This window comes from Epinephelus fuscoguttatus, linkage group LG8 (assembly GCF_011397635.1).
Source record: "Epinephelus fuscoguttatus linkage group LG8, E.fuscoguttatus.final_Chr_v1".
Taxonomy (NCBI): domain Eukaryota; kingdom Metazoa; phylum Chordata; class Actinopteri; order Perciformes; family Serranidae; genus Epinephelus; species Epinephelus fuscoguttatus.
In genome coordinates this window covers 10949468-10964545 of record NC_064759.1, presented here as the reverse complement: position 1 = coordinate 10964545, position 15078 = coordinate 10949468, and the positions used below count along the sequence as shown (strand labels likewise).

The 15078-nt window shown below is 43.5% G+C and overlaps 1 protein-coding gene across 5 annotated transcripts in view; it reads left to right on the top strand.

Annotated features, from left to right (window-relative positions):
• The window catches only part of LOC125893022 (uncharacterized), a 158527-nt gene that overhangs the window by 31445 nt on the left and 112004 nt on the right, over nucleotides 1-15078 (top strand). For all 5 annotated transcript variants that reach the window (XR_007449825.1, XR_007449827.1, XR_007449826.1 and 2 more), the window contains exons 4-6: nucleotides 5842-5916; nucleotides 8311-8385; nucleotides 13933-14073. Coding sequence is in view for 1 of the 5 variants with exons in the window: in XM_049583427.1 (XP_049439384.1) it covers nucleotides 5842-5916; nucleotides 8311-8385; nucleotides 13933-14073 (291 nt within the window). In the remaining 4 variants the exon portion in view is untranslated. The remainder of the gene's footprint in view (nucleotides 1-5841; nucleotides 5917-8310; nucleotides 8386-13932; nucleotides 14074-15078) is intronic.

Genomic DNA, 15078 nt, shown 5'->3' with positions numbered 1-15078 from the left:
TCTGGCAAGAGACTGGACCTTTGTGCATAGTTTGGTGAGTTTTCACCCATGGGAAGTATGATTTCCTCGGAAGAAGAAGAAGAAGAAGATTTTTAAAAACTCATTTATTAACAACTATTTGCAAGGGAAAACATTTTCAGCCAAAAACATAAAACAAATCAAACAAATTCATAAATCATGTTTAAATAAGGCACTTGTTATATATTATTTTCTCTCCATCCATTACACAGCACAAGATGTTCTCATAGCACCACATGTTTTCAAAATGTACAAAGCACCCTGTGGCCCTGTGGAAGCAGAACTCTAAGCTGAGTCGGGCTTTAACACCCATCGTCCACACAGTCACAGGATCTTGTGTGGAGCCTGTCTGAATTTTGTCTCTGCAGGTCAAGTATATTGCCAGTTTTGCTTCCGCTAAGAGATAATTTATCAATTGGCACTTTTGTTTTTCTGTTTTATTTTGTTTGACACCACAGATAAAAACATGGCCAGAGAACGCAATGTTAAAAAGGTTAAAAACACTTGTTAAAAAACTAAAAAACCTAGTGAGTCTGCTGCACTCAGTGAAAACATGGAAGATGTTTTCAGGTTGACCACAGAAAGGACACTTGTTTAAAACACTGTGATTAAAAGCGGATAAAAAAACTGTTTGTGAGTGGGGTGTCTGTTGTCTGAACCCTGTGCCTTCACTGTACCGCTGTAGGAGGCTTGGGCGTCGACAGCGCTGGCCCCACTGAAGCTATCAACTGTTTCAGGGTTATTAGGTTTTTTTGGCACAGTGCCCCCCTTAGCCCAGGCGTGGTGTTGCTGCACACATCCAGTCTGGCTCCATTTGTTAGCGGCTCTTCTAACAACCAGTGCAGAGAGTTAAAACTGTGGGATCTTTCCCAGTTAAAAAGCAAACAGGATTTAAAAACACCCTGATAAAATTTAGGTAACCCATTTAACCTTAAAAATCTAAAATCGGTTAAAAACAGAGCAGCATCCAGTCCCAGGCTGTTAACGCGTCTGAAAATACAGCTAGCCACATCCCTCCACACTAAATCTGGAGGTCGTGTTAAGTGCCTCTGGACAAATTGTATTCTAAAGGTGGCTGTTCTGCTGGCCAGGTGGACAAGGCCCTGGCCCTCCTCCTCTCTGGATAAAAACAACACTGACTGTGGCACCCAATGCAGCTGGTCCCAGAAGAATTTTACCATCTTGACTTGTATTTGAGCCAACAGGCCTGGAGAGGGGTCCAAGCAGGCCAGTCGGTGCCACAGCAGTGAAGCGGCAAGATGATTTAAAATCAAGACTCTACCTCTATAAGACATTTGGGGTGGAGCCATTTCCATTTTAGTAGTTTTGAATCTATTTTTTCCGTTATGTCTTCCCAGTTTTTCTTTTCTGTTTTTGCATTGCCCACATAAATGCTGAGATATTTGAGACCATCTCTCTTCCACACTGAATTTTGAGGGAGAACTGGGAGGCCTTCACGCCACTTTCCAACAGCGAGGCCTTCACTTTTCCCCCAGTTCACCCTTGCTGCCGAGACTGCAGAGAACTTTTTTGTGAGGGTCTCTAGTGTGGTCACATCTTTTTGATTTTTTACAAAAACAACAACATCATCAGCGTAGGCAGACAAAACCAAATTCTTATTAAAACCGGGTAAAAACAGACTTTGAAGATTTTCTCTTAGTTTCTGGAGGAGGGGCTCCAGGGAGAGTGCATAGCATCCACGACAGAGCACAGCCCTGTCGGACACCTCTGTGCACCCCAAAAGGAGCACACAAGCAACCACTGACCTTCAGCACACTCTCAATGTCACTGTACAGCACCTTGATCTTGGCAATGAAACCAGCGCTGAACCCAAACTTCTCCATGGTTTCCCAGAGGAAGCTGTGTTCAACGCGGTCAAATGCCTTTTCTTGATCTAATCCGACCAAGCCTATACTTACACCCAATGAGCTGGAGACCTCCAAAACATCCCGAATGAGGTAGACATTGTCTACCATGGACCCGCCTGGCACGCAATACGCCTGGTCCGGGTGGATGACCTACTCCATGGCTTCTCTCAGGCGGTTGGCGAGGGCTTTGGAGAGAATTTTATAGTCTGTGCAGAGGAGGGACACAGGGCGCCAGTTCTTGATCTCCTGTAGGTTTCCTTTCTTTGGCAGAAGGGTGATGATAGCTCTTCTGCAGGAGACTGGGAGAGAACCATGGGCCAGGCTCTCATTGAAAACCTGGAGCATATCGTGAGCAAAAATGTCCCAGAAGGCCTTGTAGAACTCTACAGTGAGGCTGTCAATGCCCGGGGCCTTCCCGCCTTGCATGCCCTGGAGGGCGGCAAACAGTTCTTCCCTTGATAGGGGGCACTCTAGCTGTTGTTTCATGTCCTGCTGGATCTGTGGCAGTTCACCACAGAACTCGTCAAACAGCTGTTTATTGCCATTGTACTCACTTGTGTACAGTTGTGAGTAGAACTCCACAGCTCTGCTCTGGATCTGGCCTGGTTCTGTGAGCTCCTGCCCTGTGTCCGACAGCAGCAAGTGGATTTGTTTCCTCTGCCCGCGTTTCCTCTCTAAGCCAAAGAAGAAGCCAGAGGGAGCGTCCGTCTCCGTGATGGTCTGGATACGGGACCGGACCAGCGCACCTTGTACCTTTTTGTCCAGCAGGTCGGCTGACGCCATCTTTTTGGTTTTGAGGATTTCAATATATCCTCGATTTCCTGTGGACTCACTCAGATGTTGCAGTTCCACGATATCAGTCTCCAGATCGCTAATAGATCTGGTGATGTCTCATGTGACATTGAGTGTGTGCTGCTGACATAACTGTCTGATTTGTATTTTTCCATGGTCCCACCAATGTCTCAAACTTGTAAACTCGCTCTTCCTCTCTCTAAAATCAGACCATAAATAACTAAGAGCATCTTTAAAATTTCTATCAACAGCTAAAACCGAATTAAAATGCCAGTAGGCGCCTTCTGTGTACAACACCTCTGATAAAAACACTACATAAAACCAAGGAGTGATCGGTAAAACCAACAGGCGAAATGCAACATGTTTTAACAACATTAAAGTGTTGTTTAAAACAATAAAATCGGTCAAGGCGTGCTACAGAGATCCTGTTGTCTCTGCAGTGGGACCATGTGTACTGTCTGGAGCTTGTGTGCATCCTCCTCCATACATCCACCAGGCCATGGCAATGGACCATCTGCTGCAGAGCATGCTGGGAAGCTGGATGAGGCTCTGCATGATTGCGGTCTAAAAGCTCGTTCACTGTACAATTAAAATCCCCGCCTAAAAAAACATAATCTGACAAATTAAAATCTTTTAATTTATCATTAACTTTTTCTAAAAAGCGTTTCCTCTCTGCACCGTTGTTAGGAGCATAAATGTTGATAAAAACAACATTAAAATGCTCAAAGCCGGCTCTTATTAAAAGGCACCTTCCCTGGACGACATGTTCCACCTCTACAGACTGTGGGTTAAAAGCTTTTGAAAAGAGGAATCCCACTCCTGCACTCGCTGTGGTGCCGTGGCTTAAAAATGTTCTACCCTCCCATTCTCTCTCCTAGTTTGTTTTATTAAGTTCATCACTGTATGTCTCTTGAATAAATAAAACGTCAACCTTCTTGAGTTTAGCAGTCTCATAGTCTGTTTTTTGCATCTCTGGCCCCGTTATGGTTTAAACTCCCAACTCTAAAACTATCCATGGAAATTGAGATTAAAACCTATACCAAAAACGACCAGATAAGTTAATAAAAAACAGATATTTGTGTTCATCATGTTCATTTCAATGTTTTACTAACTTTCTTTTCAGTTCAGTTTTCAGTTTTTTCTGTAATCTATACTTTTCTGGGGTACCAATTTATCCAGTTCTCATGTGGAGTCTGGCTGATTCACAAAACTTGTTTTTGTCTGGAAAAAACTTCTCAAGTTTTACTTTTCTCAGGCCTTTTGTTTTCCTCAGGTACGTTCTGATCATTTTGGCAGGGTAGACTGCACTGTTCGAGGTGGCTGATGTCTCACTGCCATCAGAGAACCAGTCCTCACCGTCAGTGCTCTCCACCCTGGCTGACAGTCTTGTGCGTCTGATCATTTTACCATCAGCCCCCTCTTCAGATTTTCCCTCATACTTACTTCCCTGTCCCTGCTGTCTCAGCTGATTCACCCACCTGCTCCTCACATGCTCCTTCTTGCATGTTTTCTGCTCCTTTTTCACCTGACCTTCCCTCACCATCCTCACCTGTCAAATCCCCATCTCCTCCTGACTCCTTGTCCTCTTCCCCTGTAACCTCACCCTCTTCTCCTGTCATCTCATCCTCCTCTCCTGTCACCTCAACTTCCCCTCCTGCCTCCTCACCCCCAACACCACCATCACCTGTGTCTCTCTCTCCTTCACCGCTCACCTCAGACACCTGAGACTCACCGACTGTTGGTGACGTCACAGCGTTGTCTGTGGCTCTAATTTTAGCAGCCAAAGCACCGGTACTCGGTCCGGGCAGATCCACAGCTGGATCGCCGACTCCAGGTCCGGGTTGAAGCGTGGTGGCTCGCCACTTTTTGGTTCCGGACTCCGCAGCAGTGGAGCTCTGCTCCTCCGCGCTGGATGGAGCCGGGCCAAACAGCACCGGTTCAGGCACAGCGGGGCCGGCCGGTGCCAGTCCGGGCGGCGCCGGTCCGGCTTGGATAGGGCAGACTTTAATGAGATGCCCTTCCTCACCACATTTAAAACATTTCATGTGTGATGAAGTTGCATAAAGCACGTACTCAAAATCATCCACCTTAACGTGAAACCTATAGTTAAACTCTTCATCACGGTTATTTAAAATCATGAAGAGCTGTCTCCTGTGAGACACAACATGCTTTAACAGTGGCGATTTGCAGCCAGATCACATTTTTCTAATCGGCAAAACAACCTTACCATGACGTGATAATTCTTTACATAGAAAATCGTCACTGATGAACAGGGGGACATTTGATAAGACGATTTTAGTTGCCAGTTGTGTCAGTGGAAGCACTGTCAAAGCACTGTTCTTCTTAATGAAAAATTAAGGCAGAATGAATGCTAAATTTTAAATTAACTTACTTCCCGAATGGCATCTAAGGAATTTATAGTAATTTGGCCTTTTTAACAGTAAAAGTAACTGTAATGTGGTAAAACATTAGTACTGCTATCAGTAGATTAATGGTTAAATCATCACATTTAAACTGGTTGAATTATAGGAAATCTGAGTGATATTTTGCAACCATAACTTTATGTAACCCATTATTTATTTTATTTATAGTGGTTTCTACTGAAGAGTGAAGACACTATCTTGGTTGGTTTTGCTTTTCATGTGCTTATTGTTATAACATAATTACAATTTTTTGATGGCTCCAAACATTTGGAAAATGCCCCCATTTTTTAGGCCATGGGGGCAAAAATTGCCCCCAAAAATATTTTGTTAATTTCATACCCTGCCTGTAGGCTCCCTGTACACGTCAGAGCAGAGCACTGGAGAGACAACAAAAGGGGAAGTGAGGCTATAAATTATTTCAGACCTCCCCTCTCTCTCCTGTCTTTATTATCAGCAGCAACTTGCGGCTGTAAATCCAGCATTGGTGCCTATTAGCTACTCGCCTGTCAATTTGGTAGCACTCAGAAATACTGATCGGGACTAATGAGGCTTTGGTGGCTTTTACGTCACTTTGTCTCTTTTTTTTGTTTGTTTTGACGTAGTTTTCATTTCAGCTCAGTCTGCTTTATTGGCGTGACGGTGAGATGAAGAGTAAAGCCAAAACATGAAAAGTGTGGAATCTGAAACTTCATAACAATCAGGGTCTATTATGTAATATTCCTGCTCTTGTTTCTCCGCAGTACCTGGGGTTCGTCGAGGTGGAGGAGTCGAGAGGGATGCACGTATGCGAGGAGGCAGTGAAGAAGCTAAAAGTTGTAAGTACACCACACACACACACACACACACACACACACACACACACACTCCCCCTGCTGCAGCACTCGAGGTTCATTTTGTTGTGCCGAGGCAGTTACAAATACTCACCCCAGGGATCTGCAAACTTCACTGGAGCTCATTATAGACCCAGTTGCGCCAAGCTTGTGCAATAACACCCACACACACACACACACACACACACACACACACACACACACGTTCAATACTTTCTGCAGTTACCTTTTTGTTATTTTCTCTTCTTTACCTCTTTCATCTCCCACCTCGCCCTCCCTGGTGGGTCTTCTTCCATATCTGTCCATCTGTCTGCTCAGCAATCTATTGATCCGTCTAATCCCACTACGCGCATGAGAGCAGAAAATGAGATCGGGGCTAACATAAAAACATATATATGCTCACTGACACACACACACACACACGCATACTCACACACATAATCTGTCCCCCTGGGAAGCTGGATTCGGACAGGGAGCGTGTGAACAGAGTGATGCAGACCGGCCAGTGTCAGACAGCGACACACACTGCGCTGCACACTTCACAGCAGTGAAGAAAACCGGAGTTTGTGTCGCTTTCTGCTCAGGGCTCTTTTGATGAAACAGCATTAAAGGACTAGTGTGAAGGATTTAGGGGGCTATATCGGCAGAAATGGAATATAATATAATAAGTATGTTTTTTTTAGTGCATTATCACCCGAAAATAAGATTTGTCAGGATTTTGTTACCTTAGAATGAGCTGTTTATATCTACACAGGAAGTGGGTCCTCGTCTACAGAGACTAGTATGTTGCACTGCCATGTTTCTACAGTAGTCTCAACTCTACATCGAGTCATTTGTGTTTTCACGTTGGCCACTATAATTAGAAGCCCCTTTGTGACGAGTGATACAACATAAAAAAAACACTGATTTTAATGTGAAAGTGCTTTATTCAGTGTTTTCACAGGGTTAAATCGCCTGGTCCATTTTTTTTGAAGAGGAGGAGACCTCTGTGAATAATTAAGCTTTCGGTAAAAACCTCCTGAACGTCTGAATCTTCAGCTATGCGAGTTAAAGGAAAGCACACTTAAGCAAGTCCAAGGCCAGCAGCCTGTCTCCAACATGCCAAACAATGTTGGAGAAAAAGTTTTTTAAAAAATGAAACTGCTTTATTAGTGTTTTTACTTTTACTTTTACGTTTAAATCACCGTGTCCATTTGTTTTGGAGAGGAAGGAGTCTCTGTGGATAATTTGACTTAGGGCAAAAAAAGGCGAACACAAAGGTGACGAGCAGTGACGAGCAGAACAGCATTGGAAAAACACTGAATTTCAGTGTAAAACTACTTTATTCAGTGTTTTTACCAATTTAAAATCCCTTGGTTCATTTGTTTTGGAGAGGAAGAGACCTCTGTGGATAATTCGGCTTCCAGTAAAAACCTCCTGAACAATGAACACTGAAGGAATTCTAACCAGAAGTACAATACACACTTGGCACATAGAAGTTTCAGCCAGTCGGAGTCTGCACCGTGAGATGCCACAAAATCTTATGAATCCAACATAATTCCCCTTTAAACTTTACTGTTATATAAAAATCAGGTTGCCCAACAAAACTGCAGAGCAGCACATTTTCTATAGTCAGCATGCACTCATCTTAAACCTGATTCACCCAAGTAGGGATGAACTTTATTTAACAAAAGGCACCACTTTGTGAGTTAACTGAATCACAGCTAGTTTCATACATTCACTCTAGTCTCCTTCTCCTCTCACCACCGTTTCCTTTCATTGTTTCTCTCCTCTGATTCTACCCGCTGGATCGACTCTTTCCATCTTCCATCTACATCAGCATCTTTCCTTAGCAGTGTTATCACCTCTTCGCTGTGGGTTTCAAAGCCATTTCCTGCAGTGCTCCTGTTTTCTGTTTCACTTACTTACACACTCGAAATCATATGCAGAGTCATGTGCACATGAACACATGCACGTACACACACACACACACACACACACACACACACACACACACACAAGCTTCCACGCTCACATGGAGATGTTGCTTTTTTAGTCCATTTTATTTTTAGCCGGGCGCATGCTGAGTGTGTTATTAGCTCTGCCTGGTGCCCTCCTCTGGAGAAATGAGTCTTAGTGCCAGCTGGCACAGTTTTTACCTCTGCCCACCTCTCCGCTCTTAACCTACCACTACCTCATCTGCTGTAAGGATGTAATAATCATTTCACATTACCATGAGTAGTAGTAAAAGTCACTTTTAAATACTCCTAGCTTGTTGATCGCACCTTTGTCAGAATGAAGGAACATCTGATGAAACCACTGAAATACCTTTTCTATATAACTTGGTCACCAGCATCTGAAGTAATAAATTACTTACTGCTATTTTTTCTGTCTTTCCAGAGTGGGAAAAAGACAGTTAAGGCAGTATTGTGGGTTTCAGCTAATGGACTCAGGGTGGTGGATGACAAAACTAAGGTAAGCAAACACATTTTTATGTGTGTGTTGTGTCCGTCTCTGTGTTCCATCATCCCCTTTGTTTCCTCTTTGTATCTACCTCATCACTCACTTGGAAACAAGTTTTTTGAATCTTGCCATTAAAGGGTACTATAGTCAGCCTTGAAGCTAAAGATTTAAGTTAAAGGGCACCTTTTCCACCTTGTATTTTTAAGTGTAAATTTAAAGTGTGTTTTGATAATACTAAGTGAAGGCTAGTTGCCATTTGATATTTGTTTAATGCAAGTGTTCCAAGGGAACCAAGGTTTATTTACCTTTTCAAAGTGAATTTTGAGTTTAAAGCTGGTGAATAGTATAGTTCATGATAATTTCTGATTCTGTTTCTGTTTCTACATTTAAGAAGCACACAATTAAAGGACATTTTGAAGTAATACTGATTTTATCAGTATCTGCTATTACAGCTTCTGATAATAACTTTGAGTGAACATTCACACATTAAGAGGGATTAGCAATTCATGCAGAGATTTATTTACACTTTATATCGAGTGAATTTAAAGCCATTATTTGATAATGGAAGAGTCAATTGAGTTTACACCCAAGGTAAGGGACAATATTAGTGATAGTGAAAATCAGAACCCTCCAGAAGATCAAGTCGAAGATGCTGAAGCCCAGTGAGAGGAAGTGCAGCAGCCAAGACGTGGTGGACGAATCCGCACACTAACAGAGAAGGGCAAAGAAATGCAAGACAACACAATTAAAGCACTTCAACAAAAATTCAACTACATTTACCACAAATGGAGAACACAAGTCAGACTTGCTAAGAAGTCATTGTCACAGTCCTCGGAGCCCTTACCAGAACATCTGCTAAATGATTTCATAGGTGATGTCAGAGGCCTTTCCGCTGACAAAATGAAATGAAAGCTAAACTGGAAGAAGAACACACAGCTCTACAAAGGACTCTGGAAGAAAAACGGAGAAGGTTACAGCATCTGGAGGCAGTGAAAGAGCTCAATGCAGCGCGGGCTAGAATGCAAGTGTATGATCAAGAACTGGATGTAAAATCCTGTCAAAGCTACCTGACTGGCTTACTGCGAGATGGAATGGGAAAGTCATTGAAGTTGAACAAACAAGCGGCAAGTTCCCCTCCTTTAGCCAGTTCGTTGAATTTCTGACAAGAGAAGCAAAAATTGCCTGTAACCCAGTGACATCTCTGCAATCACTAAAGCAAGGTGAAACTGAAAAGCCAAAACCACAAAGACATCAAAACGTCAAAGCAAAGACACTGATAACAAGTTCCAATGAAGAGACTATGAAGACATGCACTTTCTGCAAGAAGACTGGGCATACTTTGAACAAATGCAGAAACTTCCTTGAAAAGACAGTCTCCAACAGAATTAAGTTTGTCCAAGCTGAAAAGCTATGCTTTGGTTGCCTTAAGTCAGGCCGTGTCTCAAAGAGCTGCAACAGTAGGAGTGTTTACGACACCTGCAACATGCGGCACCCTACCTGTTTGTGTGAAGACAGAGACAAAGACTGGCAAAGACAAGCACAAGCCAAACGAAATCGAAACCGAGAAAAATCAAGTTCAAGTCAAGAAAGGAATAAAGAAAAGCCCCAAGTAACGCAACTCAAAGACACAATCACTGTTGCTACTTCAAACAGAGTAATCCTTGATGAAATGAATACATCTGCAATACTTCTGTCTGGTTGTCATCAGTCACTCAGCCAGCACAGGAGGTACTTGTATATGCTCTGTTGGACTCTCAAAGTGACACAACTTTCATTTTGAGAGAAGTAGCTGACCCTTTGGAAGCTGACAGAGAACAAGTCAAGTTGAAGCTTTCTACTATGACATCAAGAACCTCGGTAGTAAGCTCCCAAAGGATAAAAAATCTACAAGTCCGTGGCTTTTACTCTGGCAAAAGGATCTCTTTACCATCATCCTACACGCATGAATTTATTCCCGCTAACAGAATACGAGTTGTATTCGACTGTTCTGCCAAGTTTCAAGACACATCTCTCAACGACCATCTGCTTACCGGACCCGACCTGACAAACACTTTGGTGGGAGTCCTGTGCAGATTCCGAAAGGGCTCTATCGCAGTGACTTGTGACATCGAACGGATATTTCACCAGTTTTGTGTGAAAAGAGAAGACCAGAATTACTTGCGATTTTTATGATGGGAATATGGCGATCTGGAAACCACACCTTCCACCTATAGAATGAAAGTCCACCTGTTTGGAGTGGCTTCGTCCCCTGGCTGCGCCAACTTTGGTCTGAAGCATTTAGCAGCACAAGGGCAAGGTCAATATGATGAGGACACCATACGCTTCATTCGGAGGAATTTCTACGTAGATGATGGTCTAGCAAGTGTACACACTGAAAAGGAAGCCATCCAGCTCGTTAAGGAATCAAGGGAACTTTGCGCCACAGGCAAGTTAAGGCTCCATAAGTTTGTCTCCAATAACGAAAATGTGATGGCATCCTTTCCAGAGGAAGAATGCGCCACACTTAAAGATCAAGACATGGCCTTGAGTTTACCTCATATAGAAAGAGCTCTTGGCATAGAGTGGTGCATCACTTCTGATTCATTCAAGTTCAGAGTGCAAGTGAAGATGAATCCACTCACAAGAAGAGGCGTGCTCTCTACGGTTGCCTCTGTGTATGATCCGTTAGGATTCATGGCACCCTTTGTCCTTCTTGGAAAGCAAGTTCTCCAGCAAATGTGCAGAGAAAAGATTGGCTGGGATGATGAACTTCCAGAAAAGCTAAGACCTCAATGGGAGTCTTGGATTAGAGACCTACCCAAGCTATCTGAAATGGAAATCAAAAGATGCTACTTACCTTCAGGTTTCAGCAACGTCAAGGGGTATGAGCTTCACCATTTTTCCAACGCAAGCACCTCCGGATATGGTGGATGTACTTACCTGCGAGTTGTCAGTGAGTCTGAAGAAGTCCATTGCTCTTTTGTGATGGGAAAATCAAGAGTCTCACCAACCAAGGTGATGACAATACCAAGACTGGAGCTCACTGCGGCAGTGGTTGCAGTTCGAACTAGTGACATGCTCTGTGACGAACTGGAAATCCAAGATTTGCGAGAATACTTTTGGACGGATTCTACAGTTGTTCTCGGCTACAAAAACAATGATGCCAGAAGGTTTCAAGTGTTTGTAGCGAACTGAATCCAAAGAATCAAGTCAAGTACAAAGCCAGAACAATGGGCCTATGTTTCATCTGAGGAAAATCTGGCTGATTGCGTGGATTAACAGCAGCACAACTCAAGACCTCCAGTTGGTTCACTGGACCGAAGTTTCTCTGACAAAGGGAACTGCCCGACAGAGAGCGCAAGGTGGGAGAAGTTAAGAATGATGACCCTGAGCTCTGCAAGGCTCACGTGTTCAACACTAAGGCAAAGGAGTTCAAATCATTATTGGACCACCTTGAGAAGTTCTCTGATTGGTCAAGAGTAATTCAAGCAGTGGCCAGATTGAAACGATGAGTCAAAGAATGCAGAGGTGAGAAGCAAAGAACCAATGAAAGTACAGGCTTGGAAGAAGGGAAAGAAGCAGAAATCGCTATTGTCAAGTTAGTGCAAGAAGAAGCGTTCCCAGGTGAGATAAAGAGCTTGAAAGCGAAAAAAGTCATCACCAAGTCCAAGCACAGTAAACTGTACAAGTTAAGTCCATTTTTGGACGAAGAAGGGATCTTATGAGTGGGAGGACGTCTAAGTCAAGCCTCGTTACACCCACATGTGAAACATCCAGCTATACTACCGAAAAGTAGTCACATATCCAGGCTACTTGTCAAGCACTGTCATGAACAAATTTATCATCAGGGACGTGGAATGACGGTCAATGAATTGCGAGCTAATGGATGGTGGATTCTAGGATGCAGCAGTGTGGTATCGTCTCACACATTCAAATGTGTAAGATGTCGAAGGTACAGAAGACATACTGGGCAACTTACCTGAGGACAGAATGGAAGCGACTCCTCCATTCACGTACACCGGTATAGACTGCTTTGGTCTGATCTATGTAAAAGAAGGAAGGAAAGAGGTTAAAAGATATGGACTCTTACTTACCTGTCTATGTTCAAGTGAATGACATTGTGCTGTTACATCATCCTAATATGTCACAGAGACTAAGGAATAATGTTCATATAACATACTGATCTCACCGACAACAATAATACAGCCAGAATATTCGCATTTAAAAAAATATTTTACGGTCCACAAATCATGTTTATGTTTTTAATTTGTGTTTTGGCCTGTTGCGCAACCCACCGCTGTCTACCAGTCACGCAGTCAGTAGAGTCTCAGCATCAGTTACAGTTACGACTGAGCTACAGCAGCACGGCAAGCAGCATTAGCAGTGTCCCGGTACATAGCATTAGCAGCCAGCTCCTCCTCAGCTGTATCCCGGCAGCAGCGTTAGCAGCAGAGAAGCCGGACTTGCTCGAACGGTCCGCTGGAAAACCGAAGATCAAGGACGCAGCGACGCGGCCCTGGCACAGCAGCCGCCTGTGGGCAAACAAATCAGTCTCCAGCGTGCCACTGTCCAGCAACCTCGAATCTGTATGGGAGGGGGGGTGAACAAGACTTGCGGCAGTATTTTAAATTTGAGTGCAGTAACCGTTTTGGCCACATTCTTACATACAGTGCCTTTAATGCCCACACAGCCATTATTCAGATGCTTTCCCACAGTGAATTTACTGTATATATACAGTATGTGTGAGTGTGTGATAGAGACACAGCTCCACATGACCTTTCTAATGCATCAATAGAAAGAAACGGTGAAGTCTTTTTTTTTGTGCTCAAGGCAGAGAGGCTGCATAGATGAGACACTGAGTCACATACTGCTGGTATTCTTCTTTCTTTCAGTGATGTCGGGACATGGCCTGAGTCACCTTTACCAAGAAACAATTTATTCTTACGATAGTCATCAAAAATACACCTCGCATGAGCAAACGGAAGTCTAACTCTCACACCAGCACACCAGCACATACAGTATTATGTGCTTCTAGTAACACAGAGCATCTTACTGTACCAGTGATAAAGACACACACACAAAGCACATTGCTCTCTGCTCAGCTTTTCACCTCAGTACCAGCATCCCCCTTCATTCACTAATTGGCCCACAATGAATGGACCGTTATTCTTCCGCCTCTTTATTCTTCTATCCTGTCCTCATCCTCCCTCTTCCTCTCTCCTCTCTTTGTTTTTGGCGACACTGGAGGAGTGGGAGGAAGTGAGTGAATGAGTGTGTGAAGTGTCATTAGTCTGTAGTCGCTTTCATTTCTGTCCTTGGTGGATGTGTAAATAGGTTGGAGTGAGAGGGGTTGCGTGGGGTTAGCTGAGGTTGAAACACTGTCAAGTATTGGATCAGTCTACATGCTGGTATGCTATATTTCTTGTCCGTCATCATTTAAGCTGCTGCTTGGAAGACAAAACCACATCAGATGTGATTTGATGCAGTCTACCTGCTGGAACACTATGATTGGCTTAACTGTATTGTGTGCGCTGTCAAATCTGATTGTCTCTGACCTCTCTGTCTGTGTTTCTCTCTCAGGACCTCATTGTGGACCAGACCATAGAGAAAGTTTCATTCTGCTCTCCTGATCGTAACGATGACAAGGCCTTCTGCTACATCTGCCGAGACGGTCTTACCAGACGGTGGATGTGCCACTGCTTCATGGCTCTCAAAGACTCGGTGAGGGAACAATTAACCCCCCATCCACCCCTTTGGGGATTTTCTCTATAGGAGTTACAGGAGCTGCACCAGCATCTGCAGTCTCATTCAGCATTTCCTTCAATGGTCTGTCTGAAAAAAATTAAATGTGTTCTGATTGACAAATTGCTATCCACTATGGCACTTATATCTGTTCTATAGGACCAGTTAATGGTATTCCTTAAATTTGAAAACCTTAGGCATGCTGCCAAGGCTCAGTAGGGTGCTCAAATGGTAAATGGATAGACTTGCATTTATACTGCTCCTTTCTCGTCTTCCAACTACTCAAAGTGCTTTACACTACGTGCCACTTTTACCCACTCATACAAACATTCATACACAGGCTGCCATGCAGGGTGCCAATCTGCTCATCAGGATCTAATCTAATCTAATCAATTACACACACACCCACACACCAATAGCATGGCCTTTGGGAGCAATTTGGAGTTCAGTGTGTTGCCCAAGGACACCTTGTCAAGTGCACTGGAGGAGCCAGGGATTGATCTGCTGAACAGAAATAGCATTAGAATATGAAACCCCAATGAATTTAGCAAAGTTAAACTTATGCAAACGCAACTTCTCCCACAAAGATAATATTCACCAAAGCTCTCATCTCATGAATTCACTTAAAGTTTGCAGCTGTATTCTCTGCTGCTGTCTGTAAACTTTTTAAGCTGCTGTTATTACAGATATGTTGGAACTAACAGCAGGCCAAGCAGCAGCCTCCGAGGCTGAGAAATTAAGCCGATGTCCAAGTGCCAGAAACTGCAGTTCCTCCAATGGCCACTTCAGGCTGGCTCAGAAACAGTCAATCCCCATAGATCCCCATTATAACATGCCCAAATTTACAGCAGAAATAAACATGTTTACAGCCAGGCAGAAAAAACAGTTTTGGTCTCTATTACTAATTTCATCATTCATGACAACTGTACAGGGGGTGAATTTCTATATAACTCACTTGTTTACGTTTTATTAAGGCTTAAAGTT